We start from the raw sequence: 25,517 nt of genomic DNA, 5'->3' as shown, positions 1-25,517 counted from the left end.
GTTTTATTGATCCCTAAATGTGCAGCAAATGTATCAGAATGTCCCCTCTCTAATATCATCTGGCGATATTTAACAGGCACCACCAATTGTCTTTGAATCCCATCTCCCCCTTTTGAAAGGTTTACCAATGTTTCCCTGTACAGTAATCCCTGCTTAATGTGGAATCTTTCAGGCGTTTCAGGGGTTAACTGTATTCCAGACACTTTATCAAAGCAACCTTTTAAAGTGGGATCTGCTTGCTGTTCTTGAGAAAACCTACTGCGTTGTGGTATATCAAGTGCGAATGACTCAGCTTGTTGTATATTTTCAGTTACTTGTTCACCCTGACTGTCATCATTTACTTCAGCAGTCTCTGTTTGCTCTTGTTGTGAACGTGTTAGAACCAAAACTCTCTTAACATGTTCAGAGAGGTCTGTCCCAATAAGAACGGCCGATGGCAGTTGTGAGGAAATCCCTACACGCCAATAACCCTGCCATCCCCTATAACGAACTGGCACTTCAGCCACAGGCAAGATAATACTTTCTTGTCCTACCCTTTCACTGCCATGTTTTCATTTGGTATTATGTACTTGTGTGGCACAATATCCGGATGACACAGAGTAACCTGCGAACAAGAATCTCTCAGCGCCAGAAAGTTGTTGTCAAAAATTCCAATATTATCTCCTGCTGTCTCGAATTATTGGTGATCTGTTCTAATCAAAAGGCAATGTCTGATCTCAGCCATTGGAAGATCAGCTTCACTATTATCAGCTGCTGCTGAGAGCTCTGCTGGTGTTGCTATGGCAACTGACTCCTCCCCTGGTGGAGTTATTTGTTCCCTCTGGACACAATAAACAGATTTTGGCTTATTTAAATTCACTTTCTGTGGTAAAAATTCTTTATTTTCTCTGCCTTTGCGACATTGGGATGCAATGTGACCCTTTTTATTGCATCTGAAGCAAATTTTAACATTCCACGGTTCATTTTCAGCCCCTTTTACTTTTCCCTCCAAATTCTGACCTCTGGCTTGGCTCTGTTCTGAGGGCTTTCCCACATAATGGCTGCCAACCTTCTGCTGGTTTTTAACTTGTCCCCTGGGATATCTATTATAGTCCTCCCAAGTTTTCCTCATACTTTTTCCCTCAGAATAACTAGTTTTTCTTATCTGGGAAATGAAATCAGCAATTTCCCCTGCTTGTTTCAAATTCTCCGGTTTCTTGTCTCTGACCAAGTATTTTAATTCACCATGTAAAAGGGAATAAAACTGTTCCAATCCTATAATATTCTTCAGATCCTCAATTGTCTGAACTTTCTCCTGTACCAGCCATTTATCCAAATACCTAGCCAAGTTGGCTCCTAACTGTGAGTAAGATTCTTTGTTAGTGATCTGAATTTTTGTCTCAGATGTTCTTCATTGATGCCATACCTGGCAAACACCAACTTTTTAAATTCAGAATAATCTTTTATCAATTCAATTGGCATTTCTGCGTAGACCTCAGCGAGGCTTCCACTAAGTTGGGATCTCAGGATGATCATTCTTTCAGAATCCCTAACTGAAAAATCTGCATACGCTCTTTCAAATAAAGTTAAGAATGCCTCTGGACAATCTCCCTGTTTAAAAGTTGGGAATTTCTTTAGGTCTGCTTTTGATAACTGACTCCCATCAGAGTTGGAATCTCTATTATTGTTATTGTTCTGATTCATCAATTCCAATCTCCGGAGTTCAAAAGACATACGTTCTCTCTCTAGTCTTTCTTCCCTCTCCATTTTTTCTTTCTCTAACACTAGCTGTTTCATTCTGTATTCATGTGCTTGCGCTAACTCCAATCTTCTGAGGTCTGCTAAATCTTCTCTTGAGGACTCTCCCTCTTGAGCTGAGGTAAATCTTTCATCCACCTCACTAAACTCCTCATCTGAGCCGGCAGCTATTTCAGCTTGCCTTTGTTCAGCCATCTTTCCCCTGGTCAAGGGCATTTCTTTTTATTTTCCAGGCCACTGATCCACTTTCAGGCCTCAATTTAAGAATCACTTTTTTCCTGTCAGTGAGTCTGCTATAAAGTTGCTGCTCCACCAGCACTGTCAGGCTAGCTACTGTTACCAGGCTTCAGCCCCTAGCTAGGCCTCCCGCCAAAACAGAGTTCTTTCTTTCTCTGCCTCAGGCACAAATCTACCCTAACCCAGGTTTAGCTGTTTACACAGAGTTCCCTCAGCTTCACTGCCTTTTGGCCTCCACTCTGTCCCCTCAGAGTTTCCCTTAACTCAGGACCAGCTAGCCAAAACACCACAGCCTTTGCTTTGGGCAACTCTCCACTCAGAAATGGTCACCACAGAGCTTCCCTGTCTCAGTCCCAATCTGAAGTTTCAGCGCCCCTCTACTAGACCTGCTCCCCGTGAGCCAGATCCTAGAAGGTTACCCACGCTCTCCACTTCAGATCTCCTAACTAAAGACCCCTGCTCTGGGCACCTTTCCCAGTCAAGGCTTCACTGGATCTTCGAATCCCACAAGCTGGCACCAATTTGGAAACAATTTAGTCCAGGAATACCCATCTTTGAGAGCAACCTGGATTTATACACAAGATGGCTATTAAATATCATGTGACTTACTAACAGCTATTAGAGTGACATTTTAAAATGTAATGGTCTCTTTGACAGAGGCTTAGTGGGGGAAGCTGGCCAGGCAGACTAGCTTTGCCAAAAGCTTTTCATTTTATGTTACCAATGACACCTCATACTTAGGTATATGTTCTTATATTTGTCCAAGGACAATGTCAGTTAGACAATATATAAACATTTAAAATGAACAGACTCACTAGAATAAGTTTGCGGAGCAGAAAGGCTTTCAACCATATGCAACAATGTAATAATCTAATTGAGCTGTCCTAAGAGACTTGCATTTATTTGTATTTCTGTCCCTATTCTGTTCCTTTTTAAAGGACTATTTGGTACAAAGAAAGGGGAAAACAACATTTTAAACTGTCAGTAAACCTGGAACTCATATAAAGCAAGTTTACCAATTCGGAAAAATTTATCTCTGACACTTGGATATGTTAGTGTAATTTATTATTGTCCTTAATTACTTTTCTGCTTCTTCCCAAAGCAATGTATAAAACCAAATAAGACATCTAAACAACCTAAATTTAAAGTCAATTAAGAATGCACTACAAATTAAATATCAGTTAACATTAATCAAAAGGTAATTTTGAAAATAACAGCCAAAAAAAGCACATTAAGTTAGAACGGTATCAGATTTTTTCAATTTGTTTGGTAGAACAAAGGAGTGTTTCCCAGATGCCCTAAAATTAAAGAAAGAAGGCTGCTGGAAAGCTGCACAGAGAGAAATCTGTGTCTCATTTATTGGGCCCATATTGAAGAAGGCCTGCTTCAAGGAGCCACAGAAAAACCCTCCCTTACTGTTGACACACAGAACAAGTGTTCAACTGATTACTTAATTACTTGAGAGGAGTAAGAGAAATTGTTTCCAAGAAGACCTTAAAGGCCGAAAACATTCCCTTGAATGGGGCCTGATATTAAACCAGGAGGCAGTGCAGTTGCCACAATGCTAGCCGCATACTCTCTTCATCCATTTCTCATCAACCGAAACTCTCGTACAGCATCATACGTACGTGGCTTCTAAATTGCCTTCCAAGGAAGCTCCATCAAGTTTCCATGGAAGGCAATTTAGATGCCATGGTCTGCTATAAATTTTTAAATTACATGCATGTCACTTCCAATTTATAGGAATTTGAATAGGGTATCCAAGGTACCTGATATATTTAAGGAGTGGTTTTACCAGTGCCACACACACCTATTGAGTTTCCATGGCCAAGCGGATTTGAATCCATGTCTTCTTGTCCCAGTTTGATATTCTGTCCACTATGCCACACTGACTGTGATCACCATAGCAGGTCTATAATTTTACCCTTTTCTACCACACATTTCACTCATTTTCCACACCCTCTTGTCCTCATCACTTGCTCTTCAGTGTCCATTTTTCCCTATCTCTCAATCTGAGTGCTTTCCCTTAGCTGCTTCTTCAGAACTGACATACCAGTCATTTATCCTAAATAATCAATTGTAAAAAAAAAACACCTCCAGTCTCATTCAGCTGTTCAGCTGAATGTACAACATCTAAAAGAATGGGACGGGGGGGGGCAGAACTGCCCATGCAAAGTACTCCCTTTAATATCGCTATGCGGAGGCTTCTCCTCAGACCTTCACAACTCTAAAAGTTGTAAAAGTTGGAGACAATTTCTAAGTGAGATTGTGACTACACAGTCAAATACTGCAGGCAGACTACTCTGTTTCTGTGTATGTTGTGGAGATGCTTGGAAAAATTCCTTTTTCCCCCTGCACTCTGCAACAATTTAGATGGTCCATCAGTTTTAAATGAACCATAAAAGGAGAGCCAGAGATTGGCTGGAAGTGGGGCCAAAGGGCAGGGGGCTCTGGACTGTGGTGAGATCAAACCATATCAAATTGAGGGACCACTGGCACCAAAACAACCCACAGTCTCTGTGTGATCATCAAATTTGAACAGAAGCACAAAATAAACTACAAAACAAGCCACAGCAAAGCCGAATTGCTCCAATTTGCTTTGCCAGTATGGTTGCAGACTTAGGTACGTTTGGATGAATGTATTTTGAAGCATAAGCCTCAATGCGTTCAGTAACCCTCGTAAAGCTAATTCTGAACAAGGCTTCTCTGAAGCTGGTGCAAATAGAGCAAGAAGGTTGCTGGCGTATGATTGTTTTTTAGCAAGTATCAGTTATGTATTAGTTATGACTGCAGAAATTAATTTTTGGCCACAGCTATCATCTAGACATTTCTCTGAAAGACTGACTCCAGGCGTATTTGTAAACTGTGCACGTAGTGACATAAGAACGTAAGCATAGCCCTGCTGGATCAGATCAAACCCACATGGAGATCAGAAGCTTCTTCCTTCTAGTTTTAATGCATTTGCATTATTGTTATGTCCAAAGCTGAAACCATAGTTCCTCTCAACTCTAATTTAGGAAAAGAGTCCAGGATTGCAGAACTGAACATTTGGAAGCAACACCAAACTGTTCATTCAGTAACTTGAAAATATTCACATTTTAATTGTTTTTCATAGAACATAGGGCCAATCCTACCACTACACAACTAAGGCAGCTATCTTAAGTATAACATGGGTGTATAATGAAAGGATAGCCATTTTTTGTTCTTGTCAAAATAACTAGGTTTGGGTATAATTAGTCTCAGATGCTCTATTCATTGATTTGTGAGCCAGAGGATATGCTCTTCTACCTCAGGCAACTAAAATGTCTTGGGGTGGCCCTGAGTACAACAACCAGCCCCAAACTGAAGATTTTCCTGACCAGACTTTGTTCTCTGCATATTTTGATTTGTTCTCCTGCTATATTATGTATTCATGACTCTGTACAGCCAGCCTTGTATATGCAGAAGAGTACTGTATAGAGTGAGCATTGCAGCCCTGCATCCTTTCCAAAGTTTCAGAGAATTTTCAGGATCACTGGTCTTTGCATTAAAAAAAAATGCAAACAAGGACGACATATATAGTTCTTCCAAAACCAGCAACACCTCCAGGGTTTTTTTTTTTTCAGTAGGTGCACTAAACACGGGAGGTCTTCTCAGCTAGAACTCTGTACATAGAATCCAAATAATATTAATAAGAACTGTTGCCTCATAGATGCTAAGAAATTAGCACTGCAATTTGGTCCATGGTTATTCAGACAGTCATGCAGGTGAATTCAGTGCTGTTTAAACTCAGACTAAATTTGCACCCCAAACTAGGAAGTGAGACTGACTCAACCTAAGGTGTCCTGACCTGCAAATTTGGGACAATAATGTTCAATTACCTTAAGGTGCCGGTAAGATTTAAGACAAGAAAATATGTGAAGTACTTTCAAGAGCAGAATATACCAAATGAATGCCTAGGTGTACTATTAAGTTTTTCTGCAAGACGAGGGCAGGTATGCAAGCAAGATTCAAGGTCCTTGTCCTGTGCACCAAGTCCATGTGTGAATTTGCCCTAAGTTTTAAGAAAGTTTTGTTTCCTAAATTGTCTGCCTTCCTTTGAAACTTGTAAAATAAAGAGTGACCCATGAATGTGTCAGCTCTCTCGTATCCAAAGCACCACGAATGCTGAAAGACTACTTTCTGAATGCTAGAGATGTTTTATCTGTCTTCGAAGCCTGGCCTAAGGTTTCAGAAAAGCACGACTGAGAGTTACCCTGAATAAACAGGTTCCAGGGAAGTGTATGTTTTCTGAGATTTTGCAACCCTCTTAAACTGTCAAAAGTCACAATTAAAACTATGCTAGAAAGCTGAATTGTAAATATTGTTGAGTCTAAGCGGCTATAGATATTTTTTTCATTGTCACATTTTATTGTCCTTTTAAATTTCTGGTTAGAGCTGATCAATTCTAAAAGCACCACTACAAACAAGTCCAACAAGAAAAAAAGGTAGAAGGTGTGTGTGGTGGGGGGAATAGAGAGAGGCCAATGTGGCTTCACAAAAAACTCAAGAGAGGACCTGAAAACAAAAAGGGGCACATACAGGAAGAAGAAGGGAGGCCAGGCCACAAAGGAAAATTACAGAATTGCAGGAGAGGCATTAGAAAGGAAAAGCTGAGAATGAATTGAGAATAGCAAGAAGCATTAAAAGCAACAACAATAAAAACCCATTCTTCAGTTACATGCGTAGCAAAAGACGTAGAAAAGAAATAGTGGCTCTGCTACTCAATGAGGACAGCAAAATGACAAACCACAAAGAAAAAGCAGAAGTGCTAAGTTCCTCCTTTAGCTTGCATTTCTCCCAAACATCTTTGACCCACCTGGCATATGTGAAGTTCAAGTGGAGGGGACAGAATTGCAGCTTCACATTGATAAACATATAGTCAAGGCCTACCTCATTATTTTGAATGAGTTCAGATCCTCAGAGCCGAATGAACTGAATTCAAGAGTATTAAAGTGACTGGCAGAAGAACTCTCAGAACCACTGTATTTTATTTTCTTTAAATCATGGACGGTGGGGAAAGTCCCAGATCATCAGTGGAGGACTAAGACTGTCCCTGTCTTCCAAAACGAAGAACCCAGGCACTACAAACCAATCAGCCTGATATCAAACCTGGAGAAAATCCTGGAGCAGATTATAAAGTGGTCAGTCTGTAAATCTTTTGGAAACAATGCAGTGATAACTAGAAGCCAACATGGATTTGTCAAGAACAAATCCTGCCCGAATAAAATTATCTCATTTTGCGATTGTGTAACCTCCTGGCAGACTTTGGGAATGCTGAACACATAACATATCTTGATTTCAGCAAAGCTTTGACAAAGTGCCTCATGATATTCTGATTAGCAAGCTAACTAAGTGTGGGCTAGATAGAGCAACTCTCGGGTAGATAAACAGGTAGTTTTAGAATTAATAGAGATTACTTTTCAATGGCTCATTCTCAAACTGGAGGGAAAGTAATAAATGGGGTACCACAAGGCTCAGGAATAGCTATTAACCTGGAAGATAGAAACAAACTTCAAAAATATCTTGATAGGCTCAAGCACTGGGCTGAGAAAAACAGAATGAAATTGAACAGGAATAAGTGAAAATATCTACACCTAGGTAAAAGAAACCAAATGCACAGTTGCAAAATGATGATGATGATGATGATGATGAAGACAGATAGATAGATAGATAGATAGATAGATAGATAGATAGATAGATAGATAGATAGATAGATAGATAGATAGATAGATAGATAGATAGATCTTGGAATTATCTTTAGCCTAAAGGCAACAGTATTCAAAATAACAGTGATTTTGACCATTGTCATCTTGACATCTCTCTGCCGCATACTTTCTATTAATATACTTCAGGGTTTGATACTTACTCCATTGGGCACCCTTGAAGATGAACTCATATGTGCTGTGCTGTATGTCTATGCTGCAGACAGTACCAGTCAGCAGCGCAGAGTCAAAAAAGCTACGGTGACCACTAACTCATTCTACAGTTACAGTATCCAACTACATGTTGCCTTGAATATTTATAGCAGACACTGTTTGACCTTAATAATCTGCTGTACAACTCTTTGAAGCAGAACACAAGTAATTATATATAGATATCTGTCATGATCTGTTACTATAATTCATGTTGTATAGCGGGCTATGTTGAACCAAATTCTGTGGTAGAGTATCTCCCATGATAACCATGTTTGTGACATGGACACAAGATTTAGAATTTAGCTCTCATAAATCACTTTCCCACGGTACAGTGAAACAAAATAAGCATCTTTATTTGCATTGATTATTATTTCTCTAAACACAAGGACATCAGCAGAAATAATTTGGGGGTGCAGGGATGAATCTACTATGAAACTAATGAAACTTAAGCTTCAGGGCTCCTAATCCCAGAGGTGCCCCAGAAGCAATTTTAGTCCACATGTTTTTAAAAATGATGTGGTGATGCATCATGGAATAAAACTATTGAAGAAGATAACAGTAGTTACTCAGAACTTGTTGCTGGTTGTGGAGCCCTTCCCCCCATAACAGTTCAAGCTTCAGGGAGCCCAAAAACCTCTGAACATGTATTTAGCAATGTATTTTAACCTTTAAACTGTCATACATTGCACAGCATCATTCAAAGAAGTACAAAATCTAAATAGTAGCTGAGTTTAGATTACAGTGGTACCTCGCAAGATGACAACCCCACTAAATGATGAATCCACATAACTATGACTTTTTGCGATCGCTATAGCGATTCGCAAAACAGTCATTCCAATGGGGGATTTTCACTGGACGTCAATTAGATCCGTGCTTCACGAACTGTTTGTTCGCAAGACGATTATTTTTTTGGCTTCGCAAAATGGCTGCCCTGTGTTTTCCGGACCCATGCTTCACAGGGCAGCCATTTTTACAGCTGATCGGTGCTTGCAAAATGGCTTCCCTATGGGTGATCTTCACTGGACGACGAGGTATTTTCCCCATTGGAACGCATTAAACCGGGTTTCAATGCATTCCAATGGGGAAACGGTTTTTGCATGACGACGATTTCACTAAACAGAGATTTTCATGTGATGGATTATCATCGTCATGGGGGGCACCACTGTACTTTGTATCAGATTCCACCAAAGCTTAAATTCCTCACACCCACCTACTTGTAGCATGCCACCCTTCAAGCACCATAGCCTTCCAGGTTTTTAGAATGCCTAAAATTCTGAATATCATGCAAAATTCAAAGGAAAAAACAAAGACAAAACATGTGGCAACTTAAAGACCAATATATTTTAATGTGAGCTTTTGTACATATGTCAACTTCATCAGACATAAGGAAACAGAATGAAATAATAGATGAAATAACAGTTTCATAAGTAGGAAATATTCATTGGTTGTAGGAATCTTGGGTGTGTGATGCATCTCACATGCAGTGATTTATGGCCTACGGTTGATTTTGGCCTTTGTTGTAAACATTCCTCCAGGAGACAGAAAAGAGACACTAGGCCTAGAATGTCTTTAAGGTGCCACATGTTTTTGACTTTATTTTGTTTTTTTGGATTTTGCCTGGTATGCTTGCATAGACTAACACGGCTACCTCTTCTAAAACTACAGCTATAAAATTTTGAATTGCATCTGCTGCATTTGTTATCTTTCTAAGGGTCAGACTATTCATAAAGTGACAGATATGTGAAGTGTCTCCTTTTTTCAGAACTTTACAGTACATTTAGGGGGCTCCCGAGTGCATTGGAGCAGACTCAACTGTATCTACGCTTCCCCTGTGGAACATTTTTGCTCAACGTTTTTGTTAAAAAATAAAAATGAAAGTCCATCACCAACTTGCTTTTCTTTCTGCATGGGAAAGGGATACCTGAATGCAATTATTTTTCCCAGTGGGACAGGAAAATAGCTTGACCAGGACAACCTAGACTGGATAGATGGCCCACAACAAAGCACTGACTCTACTGTTCCTAGGACAAATTCAGATTCCCCCATGACTGTAAAGCAGAGAAGCTGCCAGGAGACATTTCATTCTAGGACACAAAAACCCTAAGCCTCTGCATTATTTGTCTGGTGAAACTGTCAGGGTCCAGGCAAAGTTGAAGGTTTGGAAAGATTGGAAGGATATGTAGGAGTTTTAGAAATATTAAAGGAATTTCAGCAGTATCAGTGAAACATTTATTGAGGCTTTATGTACCTGCAAATCATACTGAATCCCTTTCTCAATATGATGGGAATATGTGATGACACTGGATTTCTGCTGTGACATTGAGGGTAACCAGGAAAAATAAAGGGCTGTTTCACCTCCTCACCTCACCATTGTTTCTCTCAATGTCTCATAAAAGAAATCCAGTGGGGCGGATTGCCACTCTCTTCTCTAGTTGCTCTCAGCTTGAGGTGCTGAATCGGTTTGATGACCCACAATTATTTAATACTGTTTAATACTGAATGTGTATTGTGGGGAAGGAAGATCTACTTCCCAAGAATCTAATTAGCACCAGCAGGATTCTGTCCTTCTGATACTAAGTTGCAGAGTCATGATAGCGACTATAGCTGCGAGATAGACTCCTAAATCATCCCCTTCGGCATTTTATGATCCCAGTAAGAAACAAGCTGCCTGGCACCCAAAAATTAACATCCCTAAAACAGTGCCTGTTTTTCCTTGAGCTGTGAAGGAGAAATGCATGAACTCAGCAGGTGATTTTAGGCAAGCTAGTGACTGGCTGGCTGGCTGAAAAGCTAGCTGGCTAGCTTCCTTCCTTCCCTGCACCATTAATGTGAGGATAATGGTGGCCTGTCTTGTAGGGATGACAGTTGTAAAAATCACTAAAGCTATGTATAGAAGTTGGTTAAAGAGCTCAAGGTTGTTGTCTTATATTGTTGGTCATTATTTATTATTGCTGCTCTCTCCAGGGGCCTGGCAAAACTGGCACTGACTTTGCCCTTGACTGTGGCTCAGGAATTGGCAGGGTCAGCAAGCATGTCCTTCTTCCTGTCTTCAAGCATGTGGAGCTGGTGGATATGATGGAAAATTTTCTGGCCGAAGCTCAGAACTACCTGAAGGGGCAGGAGGACAGAGTTGACATGTGCTATTGCTGCGGCCTCCAAGAATTCACACCCGCATCTCAAAAATATGATGTCATTTGGATTCAGTGGGTTTCAGGTTAGTCCTGTAACTTTGACACCATCTCACACCGAGGCAGCAAAAGGAGAGAGGACACAATCAGTCGTGCCCCCAGAACCGGCCGGTCCACTTACAGCACTGCACGCGTGGCTGGCATCATCATCAGTGCACCAATTGCAGCAGTAGCCCAGCTGCCACAGCCCTGTCTCCCTACCCACTTCACCACTCTGGCAAGTGGGCGGGAGGACGAGTCTCCCCACTCAGCGGCAGAGTGGCGGGGCAAGTAGGGAGAGGGGGCTGATGATGAACCAGCCACTCACACTGTGTGCCATGCTGTAAGTGGACCAGCAGGTTCTGGGGGTGGGAGGTAATTGGGCCAGCCACCTGTGCTGGCAGGCTTCATATTAATTTATAAATACAAAGCCCCCATCTCAAGTATTCATAATGGAGTCAGCACATCTGATCTGACTCCTGTTTGGCTGCATTGCATCTTTATTAATATTTTACATTTCAGGTGAACACCAGAAACATCACAAGATACACACCAAGAGCACAACATGTCAAGCAGCCCACATTAAATTAATGGCAATAATAGCTGAGTCGTGATTTCTTTCCCTACATCGTTTTTTAATCCACATTTTACACACACAGACAGACAGATACACTGAACTGTTTTTATTCTTTTGGGAGGGAAATATGGGAAGTCGTGCTGTGTGGCAAAGCAGGTGAGAGGGTACATTTTATCATAAAAGATTGCATGTAAGGTCTATAAATCAGGGACACTGTTTATCATCCCTCCTGCAACACAGCTGTGACTGCAGCTGCTGACTTTGCAATTGCTTTCAGAACATTCCAGAAGGCTAGATAATCATATACTACACTGTGGGATTGTGGCTCAGTGTCCTTGCCACATCAAAACCATGTCTTACTGCCAATGGATTGCATTGCAGGACTTCTTGGACCCCCTCTCTTCCAGACACAATCACTGCAACCTGCAATATGGGAATAATAAGCAAGGCAGCAATCTCATCAACAAGAAGGGAGACCCTATTCATCCTGATAGATTTTTTTTCTGGTGTTGCCACTATCCACATGGCTGTCTTCTGAGGTAATATTTTAGAGAGGAAGGGAACTTTGCACATCTACTACCAATAACCTTGTTCTATTGCAACAGTTTACATGCAAGTAGTCACTTGATTCAATAGAAAATACAATCTTGACCTACTTTACATTATGCAGGAAACTTGACAGACAAGGACTTGCTCAGTTTTTTAATCCGCTGCCAGAATGGCTTGAAGGAGAATGGGATTATCATCCTCAAGGATAATGTGGCCCGCGAGGGCTGTGTCCTGGATCCACTGGACAGCAGTGTACTCCGGGACCTGAACATCCTCACCAGCCTCATTGAAAAGAGTGGACTCACCATTGTGAGGCAAGAAAAACAAGAGGGCTTTCCTGAGCAGTGTGTCCCTATCTGGATGATAGCCATGCAGAATAATCCCAGTCATACCAGAAATGGGATGTTGTAGTAAGTACTGCGGTCTATAATAAAGGACTAGCAATCAAGGGAGAGGTCTAACCTTGCTTTCATTTGTAAAAAATTCTGTAGCTATCAGCTTTGACCTGAACATTTTAACTCAGGGAGGTTCACAGAAGGAAATTTTCCTCTCTTTTCCTTTATCCTGGAGCTTGCAAATCCCATGAAAAGCCTCTTTAGAACCTAGGTGTGTTCTTATGAATAATGTGGGAAGAGATGTGGAAGGCAGCTGGTGAAAGGAGGAAATTCTCTGGTTTGGATTCTGCTGAATTGGGGGGGGGTTCTCCTCCCTCCATTAGACCCCCCCCCCACTTCCTATTTGGCATTATTCAATTACTGTTGATTTTCTATAGAGGCTTTTCGTACAACATGGAGGAAAGCAGACTGGAGAAGGAATAGGAAAACTTGTAATGAAATTAAGTTCTCTTAGGATCAAAATCAAAGTCTATATAAATAATGAACAAGACACACTCGAGACATTAAATCCTTCATTTTGTCATGGTAAATGTGTATGTCCCACCCTGGAATTCTAAACATTACTGTGATAGTATCTGGGAAAAACTCTCAGACTGTTTACTTGATTTGAATACCCAATTCTTTGAAGCACAATTAATCATGAGGGGTGATTTTAATGTCCACATTGGCCAAAACTGGAAATCATTCCAACAAACCACACATCTCAATTTGGAAGAATTCCCACAAATGAAAGATAGACGTTCCAAGAATCTTGTTACAAATATTCAAGGAAAGCTCTTTATTCAAATTATTTTTCATGCTGATCGCTACATTTTGAATGGCTCCTAGAGGGAAGACCTCATGGGGGAATTCACATTCATCAATCACATGGGTGCTAGTGTAGTCAATTACATTGTAATCTCCTCAACCATGGTAAAGCTAATTATTGCATTCAAAGTAGACTAACATACAAGAATCTACATTTTGTTGTAATTGAGCAAGAGTGAATTTTTAGAATTTATAATGTTTATGGCAATCTGAGAATATGTACGTTTTGAGAGTCTCCTCAGAGGACATGAAACTTACATTAGATTGCTATGCTTGTTTTTCAGCCCCTGCCTATGTCCTGTTAAGCATATGAATGTACACTTAACACTGCAGTCTTAAATTGGAATTGTAACAGGCAATTACAGTGATTTCAAACTGTATGTATTTTGTTTGTTAAGATTGGGCAGAAGAAGAAAGCACCTCAGAGCATGAAGTGCAACATATAAACTCAATGACAGTGTATTGTGTGCAAGGTTTCTTTGGATGAAGGATGGGCAGGTAGGCAACTTTTTGCTATCAGCATTTGTCATGAGCTACTTTCAAAAACACACACCTTCCAATTTTTATGTTTCAAGGGAGTTGGGGGAGTTCCTATGCTGGAGGGTCCATGCAACCTCCCAGCATAGAAATCAATGCCTTGCTTTAATCTTACTGGGGCCACATGCATAGAGGGTTTGGAAAAGGCCTGTATGGTCTATGGGCTGCACTTTGTCCACTCTAACTTAAATGTAGATTACCAAGTGTTGATAGAATGACAGACTAGGTGTCAGAGGACCAGAATTTGACTCTCTGATTCGTGATGGAAATTCACCAGGGTGGGTGGGAATTGATGGAACTGATTAAAAAAACACACACTCCTTAAATACTATCTCACTTTCCACACATAGTAACAAGCTTAGATATAATGTAGAATGTCCAGGTAAGAGTCCAATCACATCCCGTCCCCTAATGTTCGAAGGTCTTCTCTTCAGTGGATTGCTTTATCTTATGATCAACAGTGACTTCAAATAGTTCTGTCCTCTTTGAAAGCTCTGAATGTCCACCCTGTTTTAGGTGAACATTTTTTTCAGGTGCCCCGAAATGAAGGGATCAATGGGAGAATGTTATTGTTTCTCTATTAATGTTGCATAAGGTCCAGCAGGGGTTCCATGAACAAAGATGTTAGGTGGACTATTCACTTAATTCTTTTTTACTCCCAACAGAAGCCTGTTAGCACATTTTAAAAGCTAGTAGCATTTTGTAGTGTGCTAATCTTGGGGCTGTAATATTTCTCTAATTGACAGTTTGCTGTCCTTCAGAAATTCTATGTCTGTATTTTGATAGCTGCAATGTGAACTTAGCTTTGCATCTACTGTTACATATACTGTACTCAGAGTTGTTGCAGAATGTAGCACCATTCAGCTTTTTGAAAAATCACAACCTGTAAAATTGGTTTATAATCTCTGTGGCCATGAAGTGCTTGGAACATATGGGTGATGTTTATTTGTGCATCTTTTTCAGAGTATAACTAATTGTAGTTTTTGGCACTGTTATTGAGCTCAGATTTATTTTACTGAATTTTTGCTACCCCACCACCAAATGCGCCAATTGGTACCACTCTTATAATCACAAAAACATTAAATGTTAGGTTGCAGCTGGGTCATAGTAGCTAAGTTACTCAGAGGAATGACAGAAGTAGGAGGTTTGGAACCACAAAGGGCCAGGCTTTAATAGGAGAAGAGTGGTAAGGATTACTCATGTTACCCAAGGGTAATAATGTGTTTTGTATTGATTTCATAACTCAACTGAAAAGTATACATGCATCTAAGAGCCTGTCCACACTGGCATATAGTTATCAGTTAAGTCCAGATATATAAACACATGCAGAAAACTGAATATGCATTCAAATCCATTATTAAGGAACAGCTCTTTTAAGTACAAAACTTCAGCTAAGAAAAGGCTGAACTTAAAAATTCAGTTACACTTGCAGTTCTATGGCCCAGAGGATTATTTAGTTACTTGGACACCATCCTAAACATGTTACAATTAAAAATAGTATTCCTCTTTCTCAAAAGTAATTATAGTAATTCCTTTAAAATCTGAACTATGTAAGACTCTTATCTGTAGCACAAAACACACTCTTCCCTTCTATCTCACAGTTGCCTTAATAGCCACAGTAGAGTCAGTACTTGAACAATGTGACATTCTTCCTTACCTCTTCACTGAGACCGTACTCATATACAGTAATTATAGAATTAATTTAATATGTACAGCAATAGCACAGATGGAGTGACATTATTGCTTACAAAATTACAATCACGTGATGCACTTATCCTTTCATTACTGAAAAAAGAATTAATCAGAAGTAATATGTATGTATAACTTTTTACTTTCAAGCTCCAAGAGAAACTTTTTATGATTAGATGTTTGCACATGCCCCTGGCTGCTCCCAGACCCCTCCCATGTTGCTGACTTCCATATATGAATCCACCACTGGAGATAGAGAATTAGCATTTAAACACTATGGTATTTATTAAACTCTAGTTTACATGTAAAGTAGGAACCTTATTAATGGATAAATAAAATCTAAACTGGAACCAATCACAGCTTCTTTACTGGTCTCCTTACTTAGCGCGCACTTAAACTGACAATAAGAACTGCTGTTGAATCGGGTTTTGCATAAATAAAATCAGTCTTTAAAATCTCAGCTACATGATGCACAAAGAAGCCTGATTATTATTTTTTTTGCCACTGTCTGAGTTTTTTTTAGGAAAGGTAAGCAGGGCTGTTTAAAATACACCACTAGTTAAACTGATTCTCTTCAGATTGGTTTGGCCATTGTGAGTGTTACTGTCATTGTAAATTAAGCACCTTAAGAAAGCAAGAGATAGAGAAAAGAGGAGATTAGCTAAAAAAATTAGGCCATTGCTAAAGGAGTTTCTGTTTGTAACTTGTTTTCAGGCTGTAAAATAGGGACGTGGTGGCACTGCAGGAAGCCTCTGTGCTGCAGGGTCAGAAGACCTGCAGTTGTAAGATCAAATCCACACAGCCTGGAGGCAGGCAGTGCATCATGGCTTCTCCCAATCTGAAGAGACCCTTGTGCAGCAGGCCGAGGCAAAGAGGCAGTCCCGAAACCAGCAAAACCAGGGAGCTGGACAGGGGATAGATTGTATTTGTCTTCAGTGTGGAAGGGATTGTCACTCTCAAATTGGCCTTCTCAGCCACACTAGACACTGTTCCAAGTCCTCCATACAGAGCACATTGCCATAGTCTCTTGAGACTGAAGGATGCCTACTACACAATGGAGTGAGCGCCCGTCGCTTGTTCCAGCTCCTGCCAACCTAGTGGTTCGAAAGCATGCAAAATGCAAAAATGTGAGTAGATACGTAAATAGGTACCACAATGGTGGGAAGGTAAACGGAGTTCCGTGTCTAGTCACGCTGGCCACGTGACCACGGAGGATTGTCTGTGGACAAAACGCTAGGTCTATGGGTCGGAAACGGAGATGAGCACTGCCTCCTAGAGTCGGACACGACTGGACAAATTGTCATGGGCAACCTTTACCTTTTACCTTTTTTTCAGGCTGTAAAAGCAAAGAGGAATGTAAACTAATTAGTGCAGAGGAGACAGCTTGGAGCTTATCTTATTTTGCAGAAGAGGGTAGGGATGGGAACAAAGCCCTTTTCATCAGTGAGTGCCCAGAACCTGAAGAGTTACAGATTTTTTTTAAATCAGAGAACTGGTCAGACTGAGGCTGAACTCAAGAAAAGATTGAAAAATTGCTTTGCTGACAATGTTTAACAACTTGAGTCTGACTTGATTTAACTTAAATGATGAACAATGGACAGGGTTACCCTCAGCATCACTGGGTAAAAATTTTGATTCTTTTGTTTCTGTTCTAAATGAGAGAGAATTAAGTTTCCAATAAGCTCTCCATTGCCTCAGTGAAGAATGCACAGAACAAAGAATCTGTGAAGATTCTCAGTCATCCAGGTGAGGTTACATATCTGTAAATTGAGTCACGGCAACTGGACTTTTCTTATTTGTTTCAAATGTTTCAGTACTCATCCAAGTAGCTTCTTCAGTCTGAGGAGAGTCGGTAGGAGACTCTTGATATATCCTTCCCTGTTGGTTTCACTTCCCCCTGGTCCGAATAGGCTCCTTAGAAGGACGAAGGACTGGGGTTCAAGGACTGTCTGCTGAGACAGTTTCAGGCAAAAATGGCTAAAATTACCTCGTAAATGGGAAGGACAATAGAAAGACCACTCCCTATCACCAAGCATATTGCTGCTGGAACTGTGAGAGGAAGGAAAACCCCCCCCCCAACCAAAGAGTGTTCATCCCCCAGAGACTTCTTCAACCACTGGTAGATGTAGCAGCTTTGAACAAGAAAGAATACGAAAAGCATGCCAAGCTCCCAGATGACCTGTGCCAACAGGGCCAGTCACTGTGAAGAGAAAGGGAACTAGGTGGAACCTGAGACTTTTAGCTGTTTTCCTTCATATTTTCCTTATGCCACAGCTGGAGTTTTTTACTTTATCTTTTTGCTAATTAAAAGGAATTAATCAAAAATCCCTCCAATAAGTCTCCCAAGTCCTAGTCTACCACTTTATCTACTACTCCACACTAGGTTACCCAGTACCTCATTAGCTAGCAACAATTCATTGTAATGAGTTGTGCAATTTAACACAATGCATGTGTAAATCACTGGCAGAATTCTGATCCATGTGTAGTTATGCTGTTCAGCTTTCAATAAGAGATCTTCAGTGACTGCAGTAATTCTCAGACAGATACAGTAGCTGGACTAATCCCAGGTTTGGAAAGGGGATGTGAAAACTGATATATTCTCTGCTGTATATTTTTACAGTATAAGGCAATGATGCCAGTGCAGACCTACGTAGCAAAACTGTCTGCATATGCACAAGAAGTATATGCTTACCAGTTTGTTTATCTTCCTTGTGTGCCAACTCCACAGAATGGGAGAAGTAGACTTTAACACAAGAAATTGGTGATGGGAAAGGAAATTTTCCTTAGCCTCCTATGCTGATCCCAATCCAAACTGTAGCTTGATTCACTCACTTACTGTATAGTAAGGAAAAATCAGACATAAAGCTGCATAATTCAAATGGAACATATAGTTTAACTCTCAGCTTTGGATCTTCGAGTGCAATTTGACAACTGAGCTGACACAGGCAGCAACCTTGCTTAGGGGATGCAGGGCAGGTGGCACAACCAATGTTGCTCTCTCATCCAATATTTTACTTTTTCTTTTATCTCCACCCATCGCAGCTACTTTTTGTTAAATAACCACTGTTAGAATAATCATCACTGTTTGTACTTTTTGGATTTCGTTTTTTTCTTCTTCTCCCATCCCTGGAGCAGGATTTTATAGACGTATTTTTCCATGTATAAAATGACACTTTCCCCTAAAATAATTAGAGGGAAAAATGAGTTACATCGACTAGTGAGGGAACAACTCCAGATGTCATCGGCAGCATGGAGGAAAGTCCTGCTCTCTCTTCCAAAGGCCGCATGGGGAGAGTGCAATCTGCTGGAGTGCATTTTTACATTGCTTCCTGAGGGCGTGCAGAACTTTGGCAGCCCATCATCGGAGCAGGTTGTAGGCATCAGTGTTGGGTGGATTGGCTGCTCGTTTGAAGGACTCGCCAGCTTTCGTTGCTAGTCTGTCTTTGCTTCGGCCGAGGAAAGACAAAGGGAGGCGCGCTCTTGTTCACGGCGGGTGGGAAGGGGAGACTCGGAGGCATGCCATGTTGCTGATGACATTTGGAGTTGTTCCCTCGCTATTCAATGCAACAGTGGTGGGTTTGTCTTCCCTTTGGACTTTTCCCTCTCTGGGCGTGAAAAGCCCAGCCAGGCACTGGTCCACAGGGTAGGGACCATCACGCGTCTTGGCTGCCTCCTTTCTCCCTTAAACGACCGCTTGTCCCAGCGGCCCTCAAGCCAAAAAAGGCTGCAGAGTTTGCGCAGAGTGCTCTTGTTGGGAAGCGATGCTCTGTGCCCCCACTTCTCATTTTCCCTCTACACTTTGTTGCAATGAAAGAAATTTTGGGTTAAAAAATGGGGGGGGTGTTTTATACATGGGGGCATCATATACACTGAAAAAATATGATAAATATCTGCCAGTTCATCTGATTCACCTGAAGTCAAGGGAAACATATGCCAAACAAAATGTGTCACTTTGTTGTTTGTCCTGCTTCCTGTCAACCTGCTAAACATGCTTCCAGGTTCTCAGTGTGAGCACATCGTTCAGTCTTCTGCCAAAGTCTATCAAACAATTGCATTGGTTGTTTCAGCACACATTTTAGGAGTTTACAGTGGTACCTCGCAAGACAACAACCCCGCTAAATGACAAATCCGCATAACAATGACTTTTTGCGATTGCTAGAGCGATTCGCAAAACATTCCAATGGGGGATTTTCGCTGGACGCCAATTAGGTCCATGCTTTGCGAACCGTTTGTTCGCAAGATGACGATTTCTACCGCTGATTGTCGGCTTCGCAAAATGGCTGCCCTGTGTTTTCCGGACCCATGCTTTGCAAGGCAGCCATTTTTACAGCTGATTGGCGCACGCAAAATGGCTTCCCTATGGCCGATCTTCGCTGGACAATGAGGTATTTTCCCCCATTGGAATGCATTAAACTGGGTTTCAATGCATTCCAATGGGGAAAGGGTTTTCGCATGATGACAGTTTCGCTAAACAGCGATTTCAATGGGACGGATTATCGTCATCATGCAGGGCACCACTGTATATGAAGCTTTCCTAAAATGCAAAGAAAGTACTACAGGAAAGAATTTCATTCTCAACAAAGCAAGGAAACTTTGGCAAGGATAGGATACATTTCACCTCAAATTTGGGAGCCGCCTATCCTGTTGTGGTGGCCATACTAATTTCTTTTTACAGAAAATAATAAAAAAGAGGCATGTCACTACAAGGATCTTTCACTATAATGAGGCAAAAAACCATTGATGTCTGTGGATTTTAGATCCTCCAGGAATACTGTAACTGGCTCTGTGTCTAACCAAAGAGGACGGCACTTCAAGTGCACTCCCCTTAGGCAGTTCCTGTAGCATACTGGCATGGTTCTGAATTTTTTTAAAAAAGGGTTTGGTTTTCAAAAGACAGGCAAAAAGCTCCCCTCCTTTCAGTCTGCCATCTGATATGAAAAACCTCCACTGAGATTTCTCAGTGGAGACTTTGGGTTTTCCTGGCAAGCAGGGTTGCAAGACACTCAGCAGAAAGTTTATGGTGTTACATGACAAGAGGAGATGGGAGGCTGGGTGTGCCAGCAAAGGGAAACATTGCTTTGCTCCCAAGAACACTTTTGCATGGACTTGGAGGAGACATCTGAGCTGAAATCCCTTTCTCTCCTTTCCTTTTGCCTTTCCTTTTCTTGTCTCTGAATTCCTAGCAAAAAAGCTAAAGGATCAAATGGAATATTGGCTTGTTGTGGCTGCTGCTGGTTGTCTGAGTTTGTTTTTTTCTTTTAGTGTGCTGAGAGAGGCTTAACACATCTTCCCTTCTATCTGCTCTTGAAAGCCTCACATACAGAACAATTTGCCAAGCCAGCATTTGCATAGCCAAGACCAAAGAAAAGGGAGTTTCCTTTGATGCAGGGATACGAAAGCCAACAAGGACAAGACAGGAATCATTCATGTTTTGATGGAACAAGAAGTCAGGCTGTTACTGTCCGGAAGTCGGGATTAAGAAGACAAACAGTGAGGTTGGGTGTGGGAGGGGAAGAAATGGGATTAAACCACAACTGATGTGTCAAAAGGACCTTGGCCAGGCCACCTTCACCTGACACCTCATAAATTATGTGCTGTGGTCTAACAAAGCTTAAGAAGAGTGAAATGGGATGCTGAAGTAGACATTTATTTTCCATGTTCTCCTGTTGCAAGAGACTTTCATGCTATTGGAGAAAGAGTCACTCTTGGAAAAACTACCAAAGGAAGAGCATCAGCAGCAAGAAAGGCTCTTTTGGCTTTACGGAATCCTAAACAGGATTAATCCATTTGGGCATCTGGAGAAGAAAGTAGAGATGGCACTTTCTCTTCCTTGTCCCTCACATTAACTGACTTGCTAATATTCCTAGATATCTCATCTGCATTTCAGTGAGGTCTGCCTAGGAACATAAGAATAATCCTATTAGATCACATAAGAATCTATTTAATCTAGAGCTTGGAAATAATTTCTTGATATTTATTTCTATATAATTTAGTTCATTCGTTTTTGCTTAGCACAAATGTTATTCTTTCTTTACTATGCTTAAGTCATGAAAGAATGAGAAAAGTTCCACAGCATATAAATGGAAGAAAGAGGGTGGGCGAGTTGGATATATTGCAACCTACATATAATGCCTTCTTAAAGTTTTTAGTTTTGTGGGACATGTCTAGACTGGGGTGGATGTCAGGCAACTGAGTAGCAGCCAATAGTTCCCCCTCTACCTCAGATTTTCCCCTGCCTTTTTTCCAGTCAGGATTCTGTTATGTGTGAAGGAACCAACTAAACGTGGGATTAACCATTCACTCTGATGCCCTGAAAATCTTAAAATTAATTGAGCGGAGCTATTTGAGAGAAAATGCCCCTGCAATTAGGGAGCCATCTTGGTGTGATATCTATCTCTATCCTTTAAATCTTAGAGCAGGCTTGTCCAACCTGTGGCCCGTGGGCCACATGCAGCCCAGGTCGGCTCGTAATGCGGCCCAGTGCAATTTTTTATTTTTAAAGAAATTCCAAAGTTTCAAGTTACAGTGCCACGCTTGCGGCTGGGGCACGTCACAACAGTAGGGGGGAGAGAGGGAAAGAAGGAAGGAGCGGGAGGGGAGAGGGGGGCTGTGTGACTGCATTGCGGCATCCCCGTCAATAAGTGGACCCTCTCCCGGCCCCATAAAGCCACCGGAGTCAAAGCTGGCAGCCTCTGCTGTCTGAGATCGCAGCTGCTGGTAAGCACGCTTGGAGCGGGGCTGCGGAGGACGGCTAGGGCTGCCCCCCCCTGCGGCCCAAATCAAATTTATGTGCGTCCCAAACCAAATTTTCATCTTCTAATGTGGCTCAGAGAAGACACCCCTGTTTTAGAGTATCTTTTAGAGCTCACACATTATTCTTGCAGAAGTTAGCAATTAATTAGCTTCAGCAAGGATTCCATCTGATTAGGCAGAAGAATGGAGCCAGCTCTTGAGGGAATGGTGGGATATAAGACCAGCCAGAATGATGGCTTAGCAAGCAGCTTCTGGTAACAACTTTATGGTTGCTTGCAACATGTAACCCAGCCTACTGTTCTGCTGTACTCTGCTTGTGCCCTGGAACCATGCTACTCTCTAAGTGTAGCTTGAGGTTAGATAGCCTTTGTTATTTTATCTGGGACTAGCTCTTGGCTACCTAAATCTCTGCAACTGATTTTTGTTCATCACCATCATCATAATCATGGAACTGTTTCACATCAACATTGTTATTTTAGAATCATTAAGCTTACTTTTGACCTTATATGTTTTGCTAAAAATTCTTTAATAAAAATAATAAAATTTTACAGCTGTGTTTTCATTCGGATAGCTTAAGGGGTGGTAGGTACTAAAACTAGTGTCTTACACTCAGAGGACTTTCTGAACATTTTGTGGGTTGTACATTTTCTACCTGGCTCCTTTATATCTAGGAGGAACAACCTGATTGTTTTAGTCTCCCTGGAATACTAAAGAGCAAGTGGATCATAGGGGTTGGGAGAAGGGGCTGGAGTGCCTTCAGTTTCCTTTCAAATTCGGTGCTCACTTGGGCATGTACTTCTTCAGCATATCATGTGTCTTACTCTTCTCCCTCAGAAGGTAGGTGACACTACAACCCAAGAAATCATCCACAAATATTAGAATATATCTATACAGCAGAAGTAGAGATTCATAGAGAAGAATATCTTCAAGTTCTCCAGATAATCCATATCTCTCTCATTAAATGACACTTACAGTCTCAATAACTCACTCTGAGACTTTAGTAGTAGAAAGAACAAAAACTCACTTTTAGTTGGGAACAACAAATAGCAAATAACAAACTCAACTAACTTCAACAAATAGAAAAAAAAAGAACACTCAGTAGAGAGGCAGGGCCCTCTTTGAACTCAAAGACAAGAAGAAACAATTGGCCAGTGCTGGATAGATTGACAGTTACCCCATCCCAGAAAGTCACTCCTAACCAAACAAATTATAGGCAGCATGTGAGGTTGTAAAAACTCCAACGTAAGAAAAGCCAATTTCACAAAAAAGCCTAATTGGGAAAGATAATAAATGAAATATTTCCTGCTCCAGTTTTACTCAGAGAATGAGGACAACTAGACTCAGGTAAATCCCCTTTTGTTGTTCCTCAGTTGGTAGTCAGCCTTAACTGATATAAGGATTTAAACTGGTAGCATACAGTCTAATTTCATAAAGTGTTTCTGGTTATTGTTGAGTTCACAAGATTGATTTTAATGAGTGTAACATTCGGCTCTGCTCTCACCTCTCCATCACAGCTGGGCAGTGGAATATCAGCCAATGAGGGGACGGAGGGTGGTGCAGAACGGGGAGGAGCTGAAATATAAAAGGGGTGTGTGAGGTGTGAGAGGGTTAGATGGGGAGATTGATAGATTGAGAGTTAGTGATTACCATGTTAGTAGGCCTGTGAGCCAAATAGTCAGTGAGGAAAAAGTCTGTGTGTGATTTAATGAATGAGAAACAGTAATTTACAACTTGATTATCTACCTGTGATTTACTCATTTTATTTTATTATAACAATAAACAAGTTTTGTTTTGAAAGAAACACTTGTCCTTTTTGAATATTAAATATAAGTGGTGGCAGCAGTTGAAGAAGAGTAGTGAGCACTCCTGGAGGCCTGAGTTGGCAGAGGCTTCAGAGTGGCCCGCTACATACGTATAATTGGTGTTCAGCGTGTGGGATACGAGTGTGGTCCAGTAAAGCCTTGGACTGGAAAGGTGCCCAGAGCAGAGAAGATCTTTAGTCAGGGAATCTGAGTGGATGTGTGAGTAACTTCCTAGGACTTTTCTCAAGGAGAGAAAGTCTAGTAGGAGGGTGCTGAAACTCAGATTGGGGGTGGCTAAGATAGGGGCTCTGGCTCTGTGGAAACCATTTCTGGAGAGAGTTACCCAAAGCAGAAACTGTGGCAGGTTGGCTAGCTTGTCCTGAGTTTAAGGGAGAACTCTGAGGGGACAAAGCGGAGCCAAGGGCAGAGAAGCTGAGGGGACTCAAGTCAGCTAAACCTGGGATAGGGTGAAGCTATGAGTTTGAGTTGTTTTGTTGCCTGAGGCAGAGAAAGAAGCTCTGTCTTTGGTATAAGGCCTAGCTGGAGGCAGAGGCCTAAACACTGTAGCTAGTTTACCAGTAGATGAGTGCTGGAAAGCTAATTGTAACACAGACACTCACTGACAGGAAAAAAGTATATGTTTTAAATTGAGGCTTGAAAGGTGAATCATAAACCTGAAGAAAGGAAAATGCCTTTAATCAGGAGAAAGAAACCTGAGCAAGTGCCTTGTGAAATGGCAATTGGGTCAGATAATGAAAATGGGGATTTTGAGGAAGGATTTACCTCAAATCAGGAGAGAGAGACCTCAAGGGAAGACCCAATAGATTTCAGAAAGTGGAAAGTGGAGATAGAAATGAAAGCCAAAGCTGAGGAAAGGCAAATGGCCTTAGAAATGGAGAAAGAAAAACTGGCCTTAGAAATGGAGAAAGAAAAACTGGCCTTAGAGATGGAGAGGGAGAAGATTGCCTTAGAGGAGAGAATGGCATTTGAACTTAGGAGGCTAGAACTGGAAGCCCAGGCCAATAATAACAATAACAACAATGGCAAGGATAACTCTGAGGGGAGACAGTTGTCAAAGGCAGACCTGAAAAGATCCCCAGTCTTTAGAAAAGGAGATGATCCTGAATCATTTCTGGTGATGTTTGAGAGAGCATGTGAAGATTTTGCAGTGAGGGAGTCTGAAAGAATGATAGTGTTGAGATCTCAAATTAGTGGAGGCCTGGCTGAGATCTATGCGGAGATGCCTATAGAATTAATTAAAAATTATGAGGAATATAAAAAATTAGTTTTTGCTCAGTATGGCATAAATTCAGAGCATTTGAGACAGAAAT

General features: G+C 41.2%; 2 protein-coding genes across 2 annotated transcripts in view; one reads left to right on the top strand and one right to left on the bottom strand.

Annotated features, from left to right (window-relative positions):
* NTMT2 (N-terminal Xaa-Pro-Lys N-methyltransferase 2) overlaps positions 1–12,668 on the top strand; it is a 32,178-nt gene extending 19,510 nt beyond the window's left edge. Inside the window, exons 3-4 of the mRNA XM_072996460.2 lie at positions 10,875–11,124; positions 12,325–12,668. Coding sequence (XP_072852561.2) covers positions 10,875–11,124; positions 12,325–12,614 — 540 coding nt within the window. The 3' untranslated portion in view covers positions 12,615–12,668. The remainder of the gene's footprint in view (positions 1–10,874; positions 11,125–12,324) is intronic.
* Positions 1–25,517, bottom strand: part of KIFAP3 (kinesin associated protein 3) — a 308,839-nt gene that overhangs the window by 160,120 nt on the left and 123,202 nt on the right. The window lies entirely within an intron of this gene.

Source organism: Pogona vitticeps, chromosome 4 (genome assembly GCF_051106095.1).
Source record: "Pogona vitticeps strain Pit_001003342236 chromosome 4, PviZW2.1, whole genome shotgun sequence".
NCBI lineage: Eukaryota > Metazoa > Chordata > Lepidosauria > Squamata > Agamidae > Pogona > Pogona vitticeps.
This window is presented reverse-complemented; position numbering and strand designations above follow the sequence as displayed.